Here is a 25,158-nt window from a genome sequence, read left to right on the forward strand (position 1 = left end):
TTTGATTAGTTTGGGTTTTTTTTATTAACCAAGTCCGCACATGCGCAGTTTGATCTCACATCCAAGTTCTTCCTGTCGTGAGCCACACGTGATGCACGTAATATTTGCCCATATCACGGCCGACTCGATGATCCTAGTCTTATGTCATTTAACATTTTTATGTCAAGTGTTTGAATGCTTGTAGTCTGTACTTAGTTGTGCTAATTGTCATAATTATAAGCATTAAGACTTAATGTGCAACATTTTATTTCACTCTCTTTTCAGAGCTGGAGGGTACACATCAGGTTTGAAGGTAATATAATGTTTATTTCCAGAAAATGGCAGTTAAATTAATTAACGATGTCTTGGACTTATATTTTAGAACAGGCTACATGAGCCGTACAGTACATATAAAACAGTTAACCCTCTGTTCATTATACGTAGAAGTATATTCTGAATATATTCTAAAATTTGTTGCTCCGGCTCCTCTAAATAACATGACGACATAGTCATAGAAACTGTGAAGTGCAGTAATGGGAACCTTTTTGTTATGGTGTCCCGACAGATGGCAGCAGGGGCTAATCCGGTCCAGGTCCGACAGCATGGCGCCAGCTTTGTTTATATTGTATCCAAGGCTGTCTGCTTGCACTGAAAAGTAATTCAATTGCAATGCCGAAAACGTGTTGTTGCGTTCCCCTGTGCGCAAACAGAGGTGGACACGTGTTTCCTAAAGACACTGCTGTACGAAAAAAGTGGTTGTTGAATATAAAGAGAGAGAAATGGACGTTAAGTAAAACTAGTGTCGTTTGTTCGAATCATTTCACTCCCGACGACTACATTTCATCTACGTTACGAGGTAAGCACATTTTAGACGAACTGTGCAATATATTAACACGCATATCGTATATAATTTTCATTTGGGTAATCATTTTAGAGCGAAAATTGATAATACTGCCTCACTTTTATTCTTTCATAGGGGGTAACAAACCACTGCAAAGAAAACTGAAGAGAGATGCTGTCCCGTCTGTTTTCCCATGGAACAAAAGATCAACAGATGCGGACAAGGAGAGAATATTTACGAGGATGTAAAGTTAGCTGACTGAATAGAGTTTATGAATTACTTATAATTATTTAAACACATCTGACTTGAATACTAATACCAGTAGTAACACTAGTACTAATTTTAACTGTAGTAGTATTTTCACTATTTACAATAATTATATTGCTGTGAAGCCTATTGACTGAGTAAAGTTTCTGAATTATAATTATTTTAACATGTGACTTGAATACTAATACTAGTAGCAATACTAATGCTAATTTTAACTATAGGCCTAGCAGTATTTTCACTATTTGCAATAATTACACATACATGATATATAGGCTTGGAAATGATATTGTTTTATATTTGAGTATTTTATATTCTATGTTTAATACTATATTCAATTATATGATGAATGCAAATGTTTTTAAAAGTGGGAGTATTACTGAATGGAATAAAATAAAAATGGCAGTAAGTCAACAAATATTGTACAGTGAGGAAATGATTCATTCCTTATATAAGAATTTTGTGAGCAAAAATTCTTTGAAATGCATTTCATAAAAATTGCAGTTTCTTAACCATATCATGAATAAAATCATCATCTCTATATACATGAATTACTTTAAAATCTTTGAATGTATACACAAATAATTTGCATACTTTTCTGCCACTGCAAAATAACTGTCCCTGTATCTGATAAAAATACTGATGAGTTCTTTTCACCACATACTGTCCACTCACATCGCAAAGATATAAAAAGTCCACTGTTTCTGGGGATATCACACTGTCCTTGGCGGAATATGGACATTTAATTTCTAGTATTTCTTCTTCACTTATCACTCGGTCAGGTGAAGCACAAATGAATGGATGTGAACTGCTGATGAACAACCCACAGGGAGATGTTACAATTCCAAATCTGTCTTCAAATTCTCTGACAGCCACAGATTCATATTTTTTTCCGTGCTCTGTGGGCTTTGAAAACATTTCTGACCAATTTGTCATGGTTTGCAAAAGATTCGACAAGTTTGTTTTCTCAGTTAAATGACAAATTCTCTTAAATGTTGTACTAGGTATTCTCACTGATCGATGTTCAATCCACAGATGATTAGATATCTGACCTCTTGTTGCCTCTTCTATTTTCCTTGCTTCATCTGCACTCAGGTCGATCAGTTTATGTGAAAGGAAAAATAATTTTTCAGGTGACTGACAGTAGTCATGGTCGTTATAACATGCTCTTAGATTTGCTGGGGAATAAAGTTGCAATATAGGAGGAGGAAATGTACTTGGAAAATTAGCAGAAAAGTTAATGGATAAGTTTCGAAAGTAACTGGGATAGGACTCAGAGGAACGTAGGTTATGTGGTCTGGGGTCAAACTGAGAAAATGATTTTGAAGTGCTTGTCTTACTTATATTCAAACATAACGCTTTCATTGGTGAACCCTTGAACTTTTTCACTGTGTGAAATGCCTGAAGCTTACTGGTACACGTTTCTTGTGTTTTCATTGTTTTCGTTTTTGTGAAGTCCATTAAAGCACATAATACTGTGCATACATGCTTGCAATGCGCACTTGATCCCATTCCTGCTGCACATTCACATTCACATTCGTCAATTAAAGAGTCTTTCACTTTCACATCAACATTGTAAACTATATTACTTTTATATGAAGATGCAACTCTGCTTTTTACAAAAGAAAACCTATTCACTGATGCCATACGAACACACAATAAATATTTTTTATTATACATTTTCATCCCCATATCACAGTCTCGTTTTTCACACAGCTGCAAATAAACCTTAATGCAGTCGTCCGATATGGCAGGAAGTACAGTATTGCTATTAATATCCCGGTACAAAGAAGGATGTGGCAAATCCATTTCGAACGTAGGCCTACCATCTTGACTAGGAATGATGTCACGTTGGTTGAAGGTTACATCGTAATCTTTCAGCCTGAAACAAGAATTTTTTTTACCAAATGTTAGGCCCTACATATCAGACTTTAAATAAGAAATATTTTCACTGAATTTAAATTCAATCCAATCCTCAATTTATTAATGACGTAAATGTAATAATATAAAACTTTAGGTCTAGGAACATACCTCTGTACAAGATCTGCTTTCTTGCCATGAATTCTCACTTTCCTTCGGCGTAATTCATTTTTCAATTCACTTAAACTCCATTCATCGTAATTCTCCATTATTCACACTTTTGCATAAATGAGTAGAGAGCGTAAAGTTATGTTCGGAAATAAACTTCCAGCAATGTCATCGTCATGTAACAACGAAGCAGAAGCACATTAGCGCGCCATGTGGGACCGGGTTAGCCCCTGGTGCGCTCTGGTGGTGAATTCTGCTACTACAAGCGAAAGGTTCCCATTATGGAAGAAACTGGCATCGGTTGTGAACAATCTACCTTTTCTAGCATTAGGCCTGTGTGCTAAATCCGTGACGTAGCAATAGTTGCATAATTATCGTAAGGTTAATAATTTACAGGGCGGCCTCTTATCAGATAATCAGAATGAAGCTAGTGCTATCCCAGTATCTAACCCACCCTAACCATATCACATTCCTCGGCCTCATGTCACCTGTCCCCTCATATCTAACCCACTGTTTATCTATTAGTCCCCGTTGAGGGGAAGGACACGGGGTGGGAACTGTCCTCTCACGTAGGCAGCTTGGGTGGGCCCATTGTGCTGCCCGGAATGGAATGATGTGCATGCTCTAAGGCCCCCCCCACGGACCACCTCCGAATTCCTCTACAGCCTATAGAATTCCTTTACCATTTTGCTTAGGCATCACTGAAGTCCCTTAACTCTGGTCCCACGAGTTACCATGAACCCAGGGGAGAGCCCACGATACATAGCACTACCACCAGCAACCATTTACCACATATGGAGTCCGAGTTCGGTGATGGCCCACAGCCAACTGATATCGGAGTAAGCTCGAACTATGAGAAAGAAAGAGTTCTATGGATATTTTCCCAAAGAATATCTTCTGCAAACCAAATCGTTGCAGGAGCATATAATGCAATGGACATAATCTGCAGTCTAGGATGTTCTCAAACAGATCCTTTCTATTGAGATGCTTTTCACAGGAGCATGACCTGTGAGAAAAGCTGCACGATTGCTCTCAACTGAAATCTGTTGCAATGAAGTAATATTTCAGCTCTTTTGGTCATTATTCATAAACATTTTATCTTGAATTGAGTTTCTTATTCAAATCACGAACATAAATTGAGCTTTCGTGTAAATTGCAGATCAGTGATTTTGCACATACACAGTAGAGTCCCGATTATCTCGACTATATGGGCCAAGGACAATCCAGATAATACAGAGGGTGAGAGCCTTATGTGGTTTTTGATCCTGTAATCTTAAAGGGACGAAGGCCTGACCCAGTAATGTAGAAAGGCGTTACTCACATGTACATAATAAACGAGTTTTTATTCATAATACAGTACAGTGTCTGATTGACTTTAAGAAACTTTGTTATTGTTCTGTATTGTGTATACATATACTAAGTACTGCAATTTAAAAAAAGCGATCTAGATAACATGGAAGACTGGATAATCGAAGTCCAGATAATCAAGACTCTACTTTAGTCATTTTCTTTCCATTTTGATTTTGCTAAGACATTTAATTTAGTGACCGAAATTTTTTTATAGATTACCATTCTCTGACATAATAATTTCCTTAATGGTACATGATTTTCTGTTGCATTTGACTGAAAGAAGGGATATAGAATGGAATTAGAGGTCTGCATTGTCTAATCAGTATTTTGAGTTATTATTGATATCCTGAATTTATTATACTCCAATTTTACAGAGAACCCTATTTTACCTGAGATAGGTATGTTAGGGTTATAAATACATAATAACAATAATAATAATATGATATTGATTAATGAATTCTCCTATTGAATTAATCTTACGTTTCAATTATGGAATTAATACAATTTTACAAATCTATAATTTCAGCAAATCTCTACAAAGTTTTATAATTTATACACATGAATGAATGAAATGCAATGAGATGAAATTAAATACTAAAATACAATCTTATATTTCAATTAACAAGTTTCATGAAATGTATACTATATTATAACCTAAGCAAATAGCTAATCCTAATATTCACTAGAGTGTAGTTTAAATTACTGTGGGTTGATATCTCTGAAGACGTTACACAGTTTTCTGTTAAACAATGTTGTTACAAGCAGTTTTTAAATTTTATTGGAATCTATTTTAGATTATTATCCTAATTTATTTCTATCAACTGTTAATTTAAATATTTATAGCAAAATATATAAGAAAAAAAACTATTAAAAAAAATAATAATAATTCAGTGGATATATACAAATTTTATCATGTGTTCAGATTACAACTTTTGTGAACGTAATTTACATATCTCATAAAATATTGATAACCCTGAATTTCATACTGTTCACTTTTAAAATAACTTCATCACTGAGCACATGTAAAGTAAAAATAATAGTAACTTTTCGAGATAATGTCTGTTAAAATCTGAATTAAATTTTTTTAACAGTTAAGTGTGTGATTTCGTGGAAATGTGAGGAAAAATATTTTAGTAAAGTTGCTTGTTTCAGGAGGAAAAAGTTTTATAATGTGAAAAACATGGATATTGTAAAAGTGGAGCCTGACGAAGAAGAACCCGTCAAGGGATGGCTTCCACCAGTGAAGCCAGAGCCCCAGGTGAGCCTCAAGTCAGTCTCCAAGTTGAATTACACTGCACAGTGAGGATTGATTGTTAGGGTTGTTGCTGTGCATGTGCACAGTAGTCGTAATTGCAGTTTTTATTTACCTACCTTCACAATAGAGAGTTAATAAAAACATTAGGTATCGTAAATATCATAAAATCATGCAAAACTGTATAGTTACAAACTTTTATACTGAAAGGAATTTCAAAGGTTTAACACCTCGTTTAAACTTGATCAATAACATCTATATAATGTCAGTTTCTTCTCAATGAAAAGATAAATGTCTTTTGAAAGTGATAATAATTCTGCAGGATCCGTTGGACGTCAATGATGAAAGAAGAGAGTCATGGGGCTGGAATTTGAATGTCATAGATTCGTCATCCAAACACACACAGGCAAAGAATGAGGTCAGTGGAATTCAAAATCTGCACTCTTTCAGTGTGCATGTTGCTACAAGTGCTGTCATTAGATGACATGTTGACTTCATTTGTTCCTTAATACAAAGCTGCACATTGACTTTTATTTGGTCCTTAACTAAAAGCTCACTTTGACGTAATTTGTTCCTTAATAAAAAGCTCCATGTTGACAATTTTTTGTGTGTGTGCGTGTGTTTTTTTTTGTAGCGAAATGCCTTAGGCCCTAGATCATATATATAACAGATAAGTCGGAGATATAGGCTTTGAGGTTAACAACTTTTGTCAGGTTTACTACGCTGCCATCTAGTTGTTACATATCGAGTCACGTCATAATACCCATTTGAATTGCATTAACAACTGTGCTGCCATCTCGTGTTCGTTTACGGCGGATGGGTGGCGATCCTGGCAGTTGTTCTCTTCAAAGTGCTGCCAATTTTAATGTAGCGAGGAGTTATCTGTTACATATGTGATCTAGGCTTAGGCCTAATATATTCTATAAATGCAATATACCTTTTCATGTTAAATTCTCTATGTGCTTGGAGATATATAAATTTCATGTCAAAGGATACATGTAAGCATGTAGGAAATGCATTTTGGATTTTTTTAAATTTAATAATATTCTTAAAGGCCAGTTTTAAATCTCTCGTAAGTATATAGACAATTGTGTCAGTTTTTTATATCTGTGATGTTGTAAACAGGATCTGCCATGGAACGCCCCAGAAGTGAAAGAGGAATTGACAATAGAAGATTATGAGTTGAAGCTGCCCGGGTGAGTGACTCTTAAATGAATCAAGTAGCTCGAACTTGCTGAATATTTTCTACCTGCGTGTTTTTTGAAGGAAGATAGTGCTGCTTCCATAGGCACAGTAGTAGCTTCAAAGTAAATGTATTCTCATTATTGGTTCTTTGGAAGGGGGGAAAGGGCTCATATACGAATATGAGACAAGGTAGTTTGCCCATTCAAATGATATATAGTTTATCTTGAGTGTGGACATTTTATTCTTCCCATACTGGAACATTTAAGTTAATAAAAGTTTTCTTGTATTTTTTTGTAAGTAAATAATGAAATTCTTCCTTAAAGTAGCCTATATCATTTCTTGAATTGTCGGCCTGGTTGGCTCAGTTGGTATACAGCTGGCCTTCTATGTCTGAAGTTGCAGGTTCGATCCCAGGTCAGGTCAATGGCATTTAACTGTGCTTAAATGCGACAGGCTCATGTCAGTAGATTTACTGGCATGTAAAAGAACTCCTGTGGGACAAAATTCCGGCACACCAGTACTCTGATATAACCTCGACAGTTTCGAGTGTCGTTAAATAAAACATAACATTTTTTTTTTCTTGACTTCTATACTTGTCAGTAAATGATTATAACAAGTAAATGAATCTCAGCTCGTGTTGTGACATGTAAGAAATATCTAGAGACACGAGACATAGACCATTATGTTCATATTTGTCAGAAGCTGTAGTTAGTTGGTAACAAATTTACTAATCCAGTTGTTTGAATTAGCTAGACATAACGGAGCTAACAAAGCAGGTGACCACTGAGATCTGTACTGTGTTATGTTTGGTACACGCCTTATTTTTACATTTTAAAACTGATGTCCCTGACAGATACTTAAGGCTGATTTGTAAAAAAAAAAAAAAAAAAAAAAAAAAAAAAAAAAAAAAAAAAAAAATGCTAATTTGAATTTTGGAATTTCGAATGACAGACTCAGATTAAGTTGCTTGTTTCAGGACAAAACATGTCGCAGATAACATAAATACCGTTACTTTAAAAGTAGAGGCTGATGAAGAGTCTGTCAAGATACAGCTTCCACCAGTGAAGACAGAGTTTCAGGTGAGATTCAATCTCCAGCTTGTGTTATAGAATAGAATCAGGCTGACAGGTAAATTGCTGCTGTTAATAATGCACATGTTACAATTTTATTGCCCCTAATATCTGTGTCTTCTCGACCATTACCCTTCTAATAATTTGTTGGAGTGGTGTATGTCACATCGAAAGACATTCTCGTTACTTTGTGATGAAAATTTGTAAATGTGAGCTAGTTTCTCAGCATGCTTGCATTGAAATTTTGTAGTTCTTCACGGTACAGTTGAGTGTTTAAAGTCTTTGAAAAATATTTTTGCATAGTATGCAACAAATTTTATTTCATCCATACAGTCTGAAGGGAGGTTGTCACACAGCCTACTGTCTGTCCAAAATTATCACTGCATTCAACATTAAAAGTATTTAATATTATTAATATTATGATAGTTGGTTATTTCCGTATAGTACCTCATTTCCTCATTTGTTACTCTCCACCAAACTGTTTTTTTTTTTTTTTTTTTTTTTTTCAGCTGTCTGATGAAATGATCGAATAATCTTTCTAATGAATTTTCCAAGTACTTGTGAAACATTTGTTGTCTATTCTAAATAATTACGTGATATCACATTCAGTAGCCTAGTACAATGGCAACAAATATATTTGGAAATTCTATTCCGATAATTCCATTACACATGTTAAAATATTCCCCTTTTAGACGAATCATGTATTGGTTTTACAATGATTACCAACACCAAGTGACTATGAACGTGACAAAATTTACGTACATGAGGTAAAAGTAGGCGTACAAGACCTTTATTAATATTGTTTTGGTTTTTTCTGCTTAAATTATTAAAAAGTAAATGGTGTTCACGCAAATTTATGTATTTATTTTTATTTTTATTTAAACACTGTAGTTACTTAAAACGAACCATAACCATGACACAGTAATTCTACTCACATTCAACAACTTCATAAAATAATAACAATAATACTAATTCTTGTACATGGGGTATGCTTGTATAAGTAGAAATTGGATGTAACTTTGTACATACCTGGTTTATAATAAGGAAAATGTATATTAAACTAAAATATGAAGATTCAAAATGGAAGTGATAATTCAAAATGCTCAAGGAATCTTTGGTAATGCCTATGATGATTTTTTCCACAGTTTGGTGGTGAATATCAAAGGCTTTTAATATACCTCATGTAAATTTGGATATACTACCAAAAAATAATCCCCCTTTTCTACTCTCTTCTCACCTTATCCTATTTTTCATCCTCTCCCTTTCTCACACATACCCACGTTTGCAGACTCGCGAGGAATTTTCATTTGATTGCTTAACAGTACTGACTCCTTAGTGTCTGAAGAATTCAACTTAACTGTAGTGGAACTGTTTACTTGCACAAATCTGATAAATGACAGTTGACAATCAATCACATTTGGCTGTAATATGTACATTTGTTTACAGTAATGTTGGTGGTTCCTTTAATAGAAATATATTCTATCCTAGATCATATATGTAACAGATATGTCGGGATTATAGGCTTTGAGGTTAGCAACTTTTGTCAGGTTTACTACGCTGCCATCTAGTTGTTACATAAGGAGTCACGTCATAATACCCATTTGAATTGCATTAGCGACTGTGCTGCCATCTCGTGTTCATTTATGGCGGACGGGTGGCGATCCTGGCGGTTGTTCTCTTCAAAGTGCTGCTGATTTTAACGTAGCGAGAAGTTATCTGTTACATATATGATCTAGGATTATATATAACTACAGTAACTATATTTCTAACTTTTATTTATCTACATTTACAATATAATTTCCTTACATACAGTACTTGTGATAAACAGAATTAAAGATCATTCTCACTTCATCTGATTGACAACATGTATCATGTCAGTCAGGATTACCACATTTTTCTTCAGTGCAGGAATTGAGTATCATTTGAACAATGTGCAGGATCCGTTAGATGTCACTGATGAAGGAGTGGTACCATGGAAGTGGAACTTGAATGTCACAGATTCGTCATTCGTACACAAACAAATGAAGGTCGAGGTGAGTGGAATATCAAATATTGTTAGTAAATGTGGAGAGTGATTGATAATAAAATTATGATCGAGTTCTATAGATGACCATTTGTCAACCATTTTCGGTTGTATGCTTTAGTAGGTTTTTACTTGAACTGACATTAGATTGCAGCAATGCATAGCTGTATTGTTAGATGTGAAGTGACTCAATTTTTTTCCTGGATAAAACCTCGCATATAATGCATGAAAGAGACATATTGAAGCCAACTGCTGTTTGATGTTTATTGAGTGCAGAATTGATCAATAATTAAAATAAAATGTATGTAAATTGGAGAAAAATTTAATAGTTGTATATTGCGAAATATGCAAGCTAAGATAAATCAGTCCAATGGTATTCAGTCTATGATACACGTACCCACGGAGTACACGGGTTTGTCTCAAAGGTTTTGCATCCCGCTGTCTACATATATGTAAAAATGCTGACATATTTTTTTACTATACTTGCTGATAATTTTTGCAGTTATATAATAATAATTATTTATTTTGCATTTGACATCAGTCATATTCTTTTGTAATTTCTTATATAATTGAAATGCAGTTTGAGGGTATAAAGGTAAAAAAAAAAAAAATGTGTTTTGTGGATATACTAGCATAAAAGATTGAAAGATTGTACTGCAAGTGGCTTTGGAATGGAAATAGATTTGATCTGAGGTGGAGAGAAAGGATTTACCGCATCATTGAGACTTCTAGAATGATTTCAATTCTGTACAGCCTTCTGTCAAATAACAGCCAGACAATGATGCTGAGTACACATTTATTTTAGTGCTGAGTGTTCACAAGCAATGAGTTGTACCTTCCTATTCCATTTTTGTTGTGCACAGCACACAGTTCTATCACGTCAATGTATTCTGATCCATAGTGTCATGAAACTGAAAATCTGATATCAATAAAGACACAGAACTCTGTATTGCAAGATTTAAAACATTTTCAATATTGCTTCCTTCATTAATATAAACAGTGTTAAATTTATGTTCTTATAAGTTCATAAACAATAGTATATTTTTTTTACCATGTTGTGAACAGAATCTGCCACAGAAAGAGTCATTACTTAACAAGGAAACAAATGAAGAATTAACAGTAGACAGTCGTCAAACGAAGCCATCTAAGTGAGTAAATATACAATTAATTTAAATTGCTTGAATTTAGTATTTTCAACCAGCTTATACAGGGTGATTCATAAACAAGGGTAATAACTTCAGGATATGATTCTTCAAACAGTTTTGAGGAAAAATATTCCTATGATCATGGGTCAGATTTCGAATGGCAAAGGGGCTATGCCCATTTATATGGTAAAAATTAATGCATCACTATTAACCTGACCACTGTGTCATGATCTTCAAAGATTATTAACAAGTCATAATTGTCATAACTGTGTGGGAGGACGTATTATTGAAATTAAGATAACAGGAGCTGTGCTCGCACATGAATGTCATGGTCAAGGACAAATGAATGTCAATATTGATTAAGCTAATGATATGCAATTCACACGCGAATACAAAAGTGTACTGCTACAGAGGGTGGTACTTTTGAAAATTCACTGTAAGCATCATCTTTAATTACAATAACACTACGTACATATGTGGCTGTGAACATAAAGTGTAAATTTTCAGGTTGTTAGTTTCTAAACATAACTTAGATCTGTAAAAGTGTAGTCATAGCTCCTTAAATCATTTGAAATTTTTACCCATGATCATATGAACTTTTTTACTCAACCATTTCAACAGTCATATTCTAAAGCTATGGCCCTTCTTCGTGAGTCATTCTGTATATAAAGTAATGATATAATACTACTACATTATTATTACATAATGATGCCTTCAAACCAGAAAAATGTTGTTGGAAAGTACTCCTTGAACAGAATATTCGTCTGTTTAATTTTGTGAGAAGAGAAGAATAGAGAAAGTGCATCAAACTCAAACTCCTTCCCCTAAATAAGATCTCGACTCAAAGAAGTGCTGCAGACTAGTGACAAGTGTCATAATTACTTCACGGTCTTGTTATCAACTTGTGGAATCGCCATTTTGTCAGTTCGTCTCGGTCGTCTGTGGATAGTGTGTGCATTTTAATTCTTGCAATCCACGAAATTACTGGGCGCGAATTTTTTGGCATCATCACTTCACTTATAAAGAGGTAAGATTTCGTTTCTTATTACTCATATGTATTAGTAGACAAGAACTAATGGATTATGTGCTGTTTTAACTCTTTCTGACATGTAATAATTGAAGAGTCCACTGCAAGAATGATGGATGTCATCTGGAATACATTTTGCAGGAGAAGCAATTGAAAGTTTGAAATGCTTAGCGCTCAAAGCTTAACTGTGATTTTCCGATCATTACTGGACAATGACTATCAGTGTTAATGCCATATAACTCTCTATGTACATTCTATATGTCTTAAGCTATGCATTGACAGTCTTGGTTCATTTTAGACAATGGATGATGGATGTCATTTGGAATACATTTTGCAGGAGAAGCAATTGAAAGTTTGAAATGCTTAGCGCTCAAAGCTTAACTGTGATTTTCCGATCATTGCTGGACAATGACTATCAGTGTTAATGCCATATAACTCTGTATGTACATTCTATATGTCTTAAGCTATGCATTGACAGTCTTGGTTCATTTTCGACAAGAAAGTGACATCCATCATTCTTGCAGTGGACTCTTCAATTGAGAATGCCACATTGTTTAATACCCGTCTTTTTCCTAAGTTAGATCCCCACATATTCTAAAGTGAGACCCCTGCATGCTCCCAATTCGGATCCTTGTTTAGTCAACTGTCTGAAGACAGGTCTGAAGCTCACAAGTGATACCAACAAGACACTACTTATGAGGTAACTAGACAGGAGATAATGGAGTGGCCAGTTCCTTTCTCCCTCCATTGCATACATCGCCGATTAGCTACATATTGCACTAGTCAGACTTCAGATGCATACAAACAATTGTTCTTCCTCTGACACGTATCATCAAGTGAGGTGTATTGCCTGATAATAGATGCACATATCAGCCAGAACCTCAATCAGACCCTAATTTGTTTTATTTGAACATACTAGATAAGAAAAGAAATTTACATTCACTCCTCTTTCTCTTCGAAATCTTGAACTCTTCTATTCCTTCGTACCTGTTGTCTCTCTTCACTTACCTTTCTTCCCACCACAATCTGAACACACGCTCTCGTCATGAAACAATACTATCAATACCATCCCATCGCACCTCCTCATACTCATCCTCTTTCACAATAGCCCTGCCAAGACTCTGGAATTCGCTACCTGCTAGCATCAGGGACTGTTGAAATAAAATTGGAATTCAAACGTAAACTTACTAGGCACTTGGTCAGTAATTGATTTCTTGTAAATAGTTTCCTTAATATATCACAAAATATTTCAATACCCAGTAATTTCATCACTATACAATTTTGTTATTCTAGGTTTAATTTGTAATTCAGTAAATATAAAATATTCTTTGTTTTTCTATGATAAATTATCTAGCTTTAATTAGTGAGGTAATCTTTTCGTACTTTGATTTTTATTGTAATTGTAATTGTAAATTTAATACTAATTGTAATTTTATTTGTAATTGTAATTGTAAATTTAATACTAATTGTAATTTTATTCTTCATATTATAGTTGGAATCTCCTGGTAGAGGCGCAGAGAAGGCCTGATGGCCTTATCTCTACCAGGTTAAATAAATAAATACTAAAAAATACTAATACTACTTTGAACCCAACTAATTAGATTTTTTATGTTTAGGAAGAATACAATGGCAGATAATGGGAGGAAAAAAAGATCCTGGTCGTCAGAAGCTATGGCTGAAGCCATAAGAGCTGTGAGAGGGAAGAAGATGGGATGGAAAAAAGCAGTAAAAACATTTCAAGTCCCAAAAACCACTTTAATGAGGTTATCAAAAGAGAAATATGGTAATCCTGCAGAAGCATCGAAAGCGAAGCTGGGTCGTCCAACCGTTCTAAGTACAGAGCTCGAGGATGAGCTGGTGAAATATTGCTTAGCAACGGAGACTACGTTTTCCAGTTTAACACATTCTCATTTAAAGCGCTTGGCATTTCAGCTGGCTGAACAGAGTAATATTGAACACCCCTTTACCAAAGGGAATATGGCTGGTAAAAAATGGCTAGACCTCTTCCTTAGAAGGCACAAGAATGCCTTTTCGTATGTCGACCAACTGGAACATCCTTTGCCAGAGCAGTTGGATTCAACTGGGGAAACGTGAATAAATGGTTTTCTATTCTTGTCTCAGCATTTGAGAAATATAAGTACCCATTGAACTGAATATAGAATGTTAATGAAAGTAGCCTGACCGTAGTCTAAAATAAGTCTGAGAGAGAAAAGACAAATTGGTTCACTTTCTTCAGCTGATAGGGGAGCATTGATAACAATAGTTGTCTGTGTGGAGACTGGCGGAAATTACGTCCCTCATGATTATTTTTCGTAGGAAATATATGAGTCCACAACTGACAAAAAGTGCTTCTCCTGGAACTATCTTCTGTGTTAATTCATCTGGATGTATGTAAATGAGTCTATTCACCAAGTGGTTCGAGCATTTCGTGGAAACATCTAAGTCATCCAGTGAATCGCCAATCCTTCTGATCCTTGATGGCCACTACTGTCGTAGAATCGAATGTGTCACTGGTGGAGCATTTGGTCTTACAAATACTGGTAACACCTATAAAAAGTATCCCTGTCACATTCCATGAAGGCACTTGAGGGGCATGGAGGTAGAGCCCAATGCTTTCCATGACCTCGGCACTAGAATGAGGTGGTGTGGTCGGCACCATGCTCTGACCGCCTTTTACCCCCGGGAAAGACCCGGTACTCAATTTTATAGGAGGCTGAGTGAACCTCGGGGCCATTCTGGAAGTTTGGCAACGAGAAAAATCCTGTCATCACTGGGATCGAACCCTGGACCTTCCAGTCCGTAGCCAGCTGCTCTACCAACTGAGCTACCCAGCAGTAATAATCGAAAATCAAGCATATGGAAGATATTTATATGGTTCTAGACTTTTGAATCACCCTGTATTTTGCAAGTTCCTTTATACTTAGACATGTAGCAAATAAACCATTTCATTCCATAATTTGTCTGCTTTATTTTTCTCTACAAAATATATCAGTTATATTTGGAGATTCAAACATTATGTAACAAAAGGAGTCCAAATTTGAAGCACTTTATCCAATCCATTTTTTTTTACACTTTTTCCTAACTTCAGAAATGCTCTTCACAAAAAAGAAAATGTTAATCATATCTGACGAAGGGAGGTTTTGAGTAGCTAATCAAAGAATGTTTTAGCATTAAGAAAAATTCACTTTTAACATTAATGGAGGACATCCAAAGCCAAGAACATTAGCAAACAACAAACATTCATGAAGCTATACTAAAGAAAAAAACGAATAAACTTCCTCTACATTTAAAGGTACATTTATATATACATGCCTAACGTCCTCTAAATTATATTTTTCCCCCATCAACTAATACACTTACTTACAAATGGCTTTTAAGGAACCTGAAGGTTCATTGCCGCCCTCACATAAGCCCGCCATTGGTCCCTATCCTGTGCAAGATTAATCTAGTCCCTATCATCATATCCCACCTCCCTCAAATCCATTTTAATATTATCCTCCCATCTACGTCTCGGCCTCCCCAAAGGTCTTTTTCCCTCCGGTCTCCCAACTAACACTCTATATGCATTCCTGGATTCGCCCATACGTCAACTAATACACTAGTTAAATTATTTCTCAGCTATTCTTTCTAGCTAAATTCCGAAATAATTACAATTACTAGCCATGACTGACGACTGACTACTTTCTTGTTTGTCAATAATTTTGTACAGATTACTTTCTTCAGTTGGAAGTGTTACAAGGAGCAGTATGGGAAGTACTGATAGTACCTCCAAATTATGTTCCTGTTAATACGACTGTGAAAACGAATCTAGTCTTTTTTATGTGAAAATGTTTGTGAAACGAATGTTGCCTTTCCTGTGTGAATATGTTATTGTTATTGGTCCAATGCCTTAGTATTTTGCAATGAAGTCATTTGCAGTCTTGCATTCCAGTTTTTTTTATGCCATCTTGTAGCAGTACTGTGAATCTTTTGTTGTGTTCCTTGTTCATCTCATTTGCATCACACAATACCCTCATGTGCTGTGTCACAGAATATGTGACAGTGGCAGAATGTCCAACACTATCTACAGAGGTGCACTCATTACAAGTGACTAAGTGGCCAGGATCCAACGGAACATGGAATATGGCAAGGGGAACAGAGAGGTAGAATTTAAACTGAGAGGGATTCAATTCGGCATCTGAATTTGAATCCGGTGTGGCTTAGTGAATAAAGCATCAGCACGTAGAGCTGAAAACCCGTGTTTGAATCCTGGTGCCGGAGAGAATTTTTCTCCTTTCTACCCATACTTAGCTGTAAAAACCAAAAAGAATGACTGTAATTATAACGGTTTTTATAGATGTCTCCCAAGTCTTTGACAGAGTCATCCATAGTCATATATGTAGAACAATCTCTTAGTACACAAGGGGTATCACTAGATTTACATAAACTGATTACTTCTTTATTAACAAAAAATACTGCTTAAGTTGAAGTTGGCAACAAATGAAGCCCATTGTCACTCATATTATTCAGTCTTGTACCTCTACTTTGCTGTCTTCAAACAGCTCCTCTCCTTAAGATTCAGTTATATAAATACTAAATGGATTTGATATCATTATTCAACAAACAGTTAAAACAATCATTGATCTTCCAGACATGGCTGCTAATGCAATGCTATACTCACGCAAGTTACGAGATATTGGTCTTATTAATTGTAAATGAGAAGCTCCTTTACAACATATAGTCTTGCTCATAAGGTGTCAAAATGTGAAGATCTCAGTTTCAATAAAGTTTTTGATTCTGACCATGAGATTCAGACAAGTCTAGTTCACTTGAAAATCCATAAAGAACTCTTGGCAGTGCTTAGAACATCCAGGAAAATATGAAAACTTCTGAAACAGCTGTCTTTTCAAGATTGGTCATCCTTGTTTTGGCAAGGCATTGGGGTGTTACATTTTGCCGAATATCCACCTGCCAATAATTTAATGAAGATTCAAGTAACTTCTTCTGAGTGAACATTTCTAATTAAACAAATTGCAAATGTAAATTGTTTTTACATCATTGTATATTAGAGATTACATGTACAATTTACGTTTTTACTATTTAAATGGGTAAATATTTAAGATTTTTGGGTCTTTTTTAAGTTTTCAGGTCATTTTATAGGTTATTTTTAAAACATTTTTAGGTCACAAAAATCCGCGCTCTGGTTATAACTTTCTAGTAACATTGAAGCATCAATAAGAGCACGTGAACTCCTAGTTTCTGTTAGTGCACGACTATTTTTATTATTTAATGTTGTATTGATGTACTGGAGTCTAGGCCAGTTTTCCAAATCCACAGTGTCAGCAAATCAGTTGTCATGAACAGTGTTCAGCTGTCACAAGACGTTGTGAGACACTGACTATAAAGTAAAACATCGCGTTACAAAGATCCGCACCTCATCTTGATTCTGTGTGCACTTGGCCTTATAAAGTCCCATCGCTCTAATTTCCGGCAGCCAATAGCATTGCAGGTCGGCTATATTTAAACATGTGCGTCTTGTGATTCGCTGAGCAAGACGTTATTCATTTCTTAAGGCTCGATAAATACTTAATATAATCGCCCCCCATTTTGGCTCTTTCGTTGGCGTTCGCAGAAAGCACACGAAGACGTTATTTGCCGCTCAATTATTCGCTGAATTACAGTGCATTTGATTTATTATCATAGGAGCTACGACATGATAATGTTTAACGGTGCGGCAAATAGATTCCTCGTCTGGTAGCTCGGGAACGAAAGAACAAAAATGGCGAACCATACTACCTACCTAGACTTTATAGAGCCTTCACTTCCTAAGACGTAAACAAAGAGGAGGAGTCACGCCGGGAATAACAGCGTCGCGACTATAGTAATACAATCTACTTAAAAAGTGATACATGCAAGTGATTGTTTCACGTATAATTTTCTTATTATTTTCATTGAAATGAAACATTATATGCTTGAAATAACCTAATAATTTAACCTATTACAGTTTAGTTGCAACTACAGGATTCTTATTAAAATTCATTATGTAATATGGATTTTACGGACAATGAGAGAGACTGCAAGCTCATAACTGTGCCGTTGGTGTATGTGTAAACTAATTTATGTTTATTTTGCAGTTACAGTAACAGAAACGCTGAAGAAAATAGTGAAGGTGCTACTTCACAGTCCACTGAAGGCGAAAGTGAGGTAGAATATTCATACTTGAAACTGATTAAAAGCATTAAATGTAAATACTGTTACAAAATTTTTAAAGAGGGAAACGAACTGGAAGAGCATTTACGTACTCACTCAAGGGAGAAACCTTACAAATGTGAGACATGTGGCAAGGAGTTCGGTAAGCGTGGTACTCTTACAAGGCATATACGAAGTCATACAGGCGACAAGCCGTTCAAGTGTGACCATTGCGGAAAATGTTTTATTGCCCTGAATATCCTCATCAGGCATGTTCGCATCCACACAGGGGAGAAACCCTATAAATGCGAACAATGCGGAAAATGTTTCAACCGGCGAAGTACTCTAACAAAGCACGTAAACAGCCACACCAAAGGCAAGTCTTTCAAATGTAGTTCTTGTGAGCTACGTTTTACGAACCGCCATGATCTCTATCGTCATGCACCCACCCATACGGAAGGAAAACTGTTCAAATGTGATACATGTGGAAAGGAATTCAACTTGCAGGCCTTCCTTATAAGACACTTACGCACACATACATGGAAGAAGGCATATAAGTGTAAATTTTGTGAGAAGCATTTCAAGCAGTTAACACGATTCCGGAATCATCTAGACATTCATCTCGGAAGGAAGCAATTTACTGACGATCACTGTCAGAAGAATTTTACAGAAGAACAGATAATTCCACACGAAGAAACCCATGAAGTGGAGATGCCAGTTGGTGCAGGAATTACTTCAACAGCAGACATTCCAGCAGTCTTAAAATAATCTTCATACCGTCAAAAAGCCGTCCATTTACGAACATTGTGTGGTGTGGTAACGTAAAAGGTAAAAACTCTAATAACAAAATAGGCCTAATACTCGACATGTTACTTGACTTTAATGATCAACTGAAGCGTGAGTTGTTTTGTGTGGTATATGTTGAAAACTTTGAGACGGTGACTGTTCCTTCTCGTGGAAATTCATGTTCAAATTGTGTACATACTGCTTCTAATTTCGTTGTAAAGTTTCTTATGCTTTATTCAGTCCACTCATACTTACTCGTATTCATATCTTGTTTCTTTTTAATAATATTGTGAGGACGTGTAATTCTGTGCGTCTTTCTCACAATATTGTATTTAATGCTTACTTTGATAAATAGGGTCTATTTGTGCATTATAATGCTCTCCAGATTAATATCATAGTGGAAGTAACTTCTTGGAAACTTCTTTGGTACAGATCTTATATTTTATCTCTGCCTCTGCAACGTCACAGTTTTGGTGGGGAGGCAAGGATATGGCAGAAAGGTTGTAATGCTTTTAATACGCTGATGGCTACATTGTAAGATAAGCCACTTGAAATTTAATGGCCACTGACCAGCAGAGATAAAATGTAAGATCTATAACCTACTTTTTTTTCTTTCTTGGAAATGTTGACTTTTAGCTGTATATACGGTAGCTTATTGCTTAAGTCTGCCGTCTTGTGTTCCATCCTGGACTCTGCTACTATGATAGTTGGAAGATTTCTATTTGTAAGTTTGGAGCACCTAATGGAATTTGACTATGTAAGTAGAGAATAGTAAAATCAGAAAGTTTTATTACATCCTCTTACTCATGATCAGGTCATTCTCATGAGCTGTAAATCTATCACACATGATCAAATCATTATCATGCGCTATAAACTCATCACACATGTTCTTCGTTTATTTTCCTTTCTTTCCAAGGCAGAAATACAAAGTATTTTTTAGTTCCCATAAGCCACCGACATAGTTCAGTCAATTAAAGTACTTGCCTGCCAATCTGGAGTTGTGCTCGGGTTCGGGTTCGATTTCCGCTTGGGCTGATTACCTACTTACATACTTGTTTTTTTCCGAGATTTTCCCCAACTGGTCTACACCTGTGGAGTAACGATTAGCGCGTCTAGCCGCGAAACCAGGTGGCTCAGGTTCGATTCCCGGTCAGGGCAAGTTACCTGGTTGATGTTTTTTTCCAGGATTTTCCCTCAACCCATTATGAACAAATGCTGGGTAACTTTTGGTGTTGGACCCAGGACTCATTTCACCGGCATTATCACCATCTCATTCAGACGCTAAATAACCTAAGCTGTTGATAAAGCGTCGTAAAATAACCTACTAAAATAAAAAAAAATTCCCCAACTGTAATGCAAACTTCAGGTAATCTGTTGTGAATCTTCGGCATCATCTTGCTATCACCAATCCCATCAACGCTAAATAACCTTATAGTTGTTACAGCATTGTTAAATAACCAAATAAAAAAAAAGTTTCCTTAATAATCCATTGTCATTGGCTGTGTTTAAGTCCATGAATGTTGATCATGGTGACTATTGGCCACTGGGAGTGATATATTGTTTACAGTTACAAATTTTATTTATAAATTTACTGCAACCTCCACAGTTTTCTATTAATATTCTTAATATCTATCTTGCTTCGTTGACGTATATGCACTTGTTTTCTAAAACACGTCATACCAAAGCAGTTATATTTTATTTTCAAACAGTCGAAACTTTAAGTGTGATTTCAGACTTTGACTATCTTCTATACATTCCAAGATTTTTGGGGATTTGCACCATGTCAGACATACAGGGACATGGAAGTGTGTATTGGCTTTGTCATCAAGGAGCAGGAAAGTCGTATCTCTTGGTATCAGATCCAGCAGATTCTGCTTCCCCTGTCTTTCCTGATGGAGCAGATAACTTTAGTACGAAAGTTTTTGGAAACTGAATATAAGGGAAATTTTGGAAATTAATGCCTGAACCACCCAGCTCAATCTTGTGAACATACTTTTTGAACCTTTAGAGCAGCCATTTTCAACTGGTGTGTCATATACAGTAGTGTGCCGCAAATGATCCACTTGTGTGTTGTGAGAAAATAAAAATAGTGAAAAATGCTGCTTTAGAGAGTAATGTTATATTTAAATGCATCTACACCTGCATATAATTGCACTAAAAAATATTTATCTAGGGCTAGGTTAACACTTAAAGCATTACTGGTATGTATATTTACTGCTTGACTTGCATTCATTTAACAATTTAACATAATTTTTTACATATCTGAAAAAAATCTTCCTGCAAGAAAGATTTTAATAAGTTCAACAGTACTTTTGTTTCTTATATTTGTCCATTTATTATTCATCATATGTGAAAACACTCTCTCAATGAGAACATTGGCTCCTGAAATACTCTCACTTTTGCTAGCCATTAGGAAATAAACTAGCACTATAAGTAATAAGCATTGCACAATCATGTACTTACAATACAAGAATGATGCTGAGTGAGTCAAAAGCAAATAGACAAGCAGTGAAGATGCAATAACTTATTTTCGGAGACGAAACTTACGTCCTGAAATCTTATCAGGTAGAGAAAAATAATGAACCAGAAATGTTGATTATGAATGAATCTGAATTGTTAATAAATTACAAAATTAAATTCATGAAATACGAGAGAAATACTCTCAAATACGTGAACTGGAAGACTGAATAGAATGTGTGTAAAATATGGGAAAGCCCGAAAAATATGGGATGCATAGTAACCTTGATGGATATGTCAATACTGGCTTAAAAACAAGCGTCACTGTCATGTTTGTTTTACCATTGCATTGATACTGATTAAGAAACAGCTGACGAATATCATGTTCTGAAATCTTTACTGATCTAATACAAATTGTCAGAACATTATTTACTCCACGTGGAGTTGATGTATGCCTATCATTTATATTAACTAGTTGTCACTGGCTGAGGAAATCGTTAATATGATGTGTGATTCGTAATTCCCAGGCTTCGTTATATCTTTGGACTCCATGTTTTGTTTCTTACTATGCATTTTCAGTTCGTCACCTATATCAAGTGCAAAGTTGTATTGACTGAGAAAATTATTTAATGTGCTGTGGGTAATTTCCAGATTAAAATTACCATCTCAGCTAACAAAGTACTATTGGGATAAAGCCAGATTTATATAATATGCATTACAGTTTCGTTAACAGAAAACCACAATTTAAGTCACACAGAGCTTGGTGTACACTCAATGCTGGGGATTTGACGATCTCTCAACCCACTCGAGGTATGTGGATGTAAGGAGAAAAATGATCCGAGGTTCGATACGTGAAAAAAAAAAATGTTTTATTAGTGGCTACTTGAACAGCAATTAATTCATCTGCTGTACTAATCAGGATAAGAGATGAGTATTAATTATATCAGTACAGTTATAAAGCTTTGTAAACTCGGTAAACTGCAAAAGAATGCACTTAGGGCAGTAATCGAAGAATCGACATAATTGCATTTAAACCTCCCTCTCTTGAAGGTTACATCATAGACCCTACTGTGAGATTCGAATCACACGAACACCAGCCAGAAGAAGTACTCGAGGAAAAAAGGAATATATATGAACCTTCCATCAGTTTTTATAAGGACAAATACCATCTGCAATCCATCGTCATTACGGGACTAATGATAGGAGCCCGTGGTACCATACCCCGGTTCCTAGTCGACTTCTGTAAATCTTTTGGCCTGCATAAAAATATTTTAAGAGATCTAACAATTGCAGCACTCAAAGGCTCAATAGCTATTTTCAGGCATCATACATATGGACCATGACTAATTCGCATCTCCTTGACGTTACTTTGTTTAATATCATGTGTTTCAATATAATTCAAATTGTTATTTTTCACTCTAACAAAAAATGTATCACTAAGCCTCAAGGCATTTCCTCTATTGTATCATGGTACTCTTTGTCGATGGCAACCTGTAGTGATTACAGGAAGAAATTAAATCTAAAGGGAAAAAATTTTCATCACTGCCTACCTATTACTCTAACAACACAGTTGACATAGGATCATTACAATGACTTGTTGTTCTGCTATGCTTTGTGAATTGGAATTGCCACAATTTAAGGAACGTGCTTTTAGTTTTTGATGGCAGAAAGTGTTACGTCAATTGAAATTGAATAAAACGAAACATAAGTTCGAGAATACATTTCTTTCACCAAATGCATTTACACCCTTTTTTTCTGTTCCAGTGACAAGAGCATTGTGGGAAAAAATGATTTAACATCGGCACAATTGACAGAGGACAGAATTAATGAAGACTACTGGCGAAGTAGCTTAAAGACACGTTTATCTACTCGCACTAGAGGACAGTCGTTCAAATGTAGAACATGTGGACTGCGTTTCGCGAATAGACGCGATATTAACCGCCATGCTGCCACCCACACGAATGGTTGGTACCCAATTCCGAGAGAAGAACCCTTTGTATGTGAACAGTGTGGGAAATGTTGCAACCAGCAAAATTATTTAGACAAACAGATACCTACTCATGCTAGAGAGAAGTGTTTCAAATGCAGGCGGTGCGGTCTACGTTTAACCAATAGGCGTGTTACCAACCGAAAGCGTAACAATGATACCGGTAGTTGGTTTCCATTTACTACAGAGAAGCCCTTGGAGTGTGAACAGTGTGGAAGATGTTTCAGTGAACAAAGTGATTTAGACGAGCACATACACGTTCACACTAATGAGAAGGCATTCAAATGTAGAAGGTGTGGGCTGCTCTTCAAGAATCGGCGTGATGTCAACCGTCACGCAGCCACTCACACAAACGGTTGGTATCCGGTACTGAACACTTGACGACAAAGTCAGCTCTTCTCAACTGATCTTTGCTTAACTGGTGCTCTTTTTGACGTATTGTACATCTGTGTTAGTGATTAACATTTCTCATAAAAGCTTTTGTGTCAGTTCACATATTCATACTCTTTTTCGACCAAAGGTCTCCATAATCGTGACTTTGGTTGAAAGTATTGTATTCGCAGTCATTTACATAAAATTGAGTTTACTGATCTTTGTTCATGAATAGAATGATCTTACTTACTTATTTACTTACTGGCTTTTAAGGAACCCGGAGGTTCATTGCCGCCCTCACATAAGCCCGCCAGCGGTCCCTATCCTGTGCAAGATCCAGTCTCTTATCATCATATCCCACCTCCCTCAAATCCATTTTAATATCCTCCCATCTACGTCTCGGCGTCCCAAAAGGTCTTTTTCCCTCAGACCTCCCAACTAACACTCTATATCCATTTCTGGATTCGCCCATACATGCTACATGCCCTGCCCATCTCAAACGTCTGGATTTAATGTTCCTAATTATGTCAGGTGAAGGATATAATACGTGCAGCTCTGCGTTGTGTAACTTTCTCCATTCTCCTGTAACTTCATCCCTTTTAGCCCCAAATATTTTCCTAAGAACCTTATTCCCAAAAACCCTCAATCTCTGTTCCTCTCTCAAAGTGAGAGTCCAAGTTTCACAGCCATACAGAACAACCAGTAATATAACTGTTTTATAAATTCTAACTTTCGGATTTTTTGACAGCAGACTAGATGACAAAAGCTTCTCAGCCGAATAATAACAGGTATTTCCCATATTTATTCTGCGTTTAATTTCCTCCCGAGTGTAATTTATATTTGTTACTGTTGCTCCAGGATATTTGAATTTTTCCACTTCTTCGAAGGATAAATCTCCAACTTTTATAGTTCCATTTCGTACAATATTCTGGTCACGAGACATAATCATATACTTAGTCTTTTCAGGATTTACTTCCAACCCTATCTCTTTACTTGCTTCAAGTAGAATTTCCGCGTTTTCCCTAATCATTTGTGGATTTTCTTCTAATATATTCACGTCATCCGCATAGACAAGAAGCTGATGTAACCCGTTCAATTCCAAACCCTCTGTGTTATCCTGGACTTTCCTAATGGCATATTCTAGAGCGAAGTTAAAAAGTAAAGGTGATAGTGCATCTCCCTGCTTTAGCCTGCAGTGAATTGGAAAAGCATCAGATAGAAACT

General features: G+C 35.9%; 1 protein-coding gene across 10 annotated transcripts; it reads left to right on the forward strand.

Annotated features, from left to right (window-relative positions):
• The first annotated feature begins 98 nt into the window (after positions 1 to 98).
• LOC138708831 (zinc finger protein 501-like) lies at positions 99 to 24,191 on the forward strand. 10 transcript variants are annotated; one of them, XM_069839055.1, is made up of 11 exons: positions 111 to 292; positions 545 to 835; positions 956 to 1,064; positions 5,615 to 5,720; positions 6,037 to 6,132; positions 6,840 to 6,910; positions 7,876 to 7,978; positions 9,907 to 10,002; positions 11,058 to 11,140; positions 18,278 to 18,347; positions 23,340 to 23,455. In XM_069839055.1, exons 2-11 carry the CDS (start codon positions 649 to 651, stop codon positions 23,340 to 23,342), a joined length of 924 nt encoding a protein of 307 aa, XP_069695156.1. In that variant the 5' UTR covers positions 111 to 292; positions 545 to 648; the 3' UTR covers positions 23,343 to 23,455. The 10 variants fall into 10 exon arrangements, with proteins under 10 accessions (XP_069695149.1, XP_069695155.1, XP_069695154.1 ...); XM_069839053.1 differs by lacking the exons at positions 18,278 to 18,347; positions 23,340 to 23,455 and adding an exon at positions 13,781 to 15,498 and having other exon boundaries at positions 102 to 292; XM_069839047.1 differs by lacking the exon at positions 23,340 to 23,455 and having other exon boundaries at positions 104 to 292; positions 18,278 to 19,921.
• The last annotated feature ends 967 nt before the right edge of the window (positions 24,192 to 25,158 follow it).

This window comes from Periplaneta americana, chromosome 11 (assembly GCF_040183065.1).
Source record: "Periplaneta americana isolate PAMFEO1 chromosome 11, P.americana_PAMFEO1_priV1, whole genome shotgun sequence".
NCBI classification, from domain to species: Eukaryota; Metazoa; Arthropoda; class Insecta; order Blattodea; family Blattidae; genus Periplaneta; species Periplaneta americana.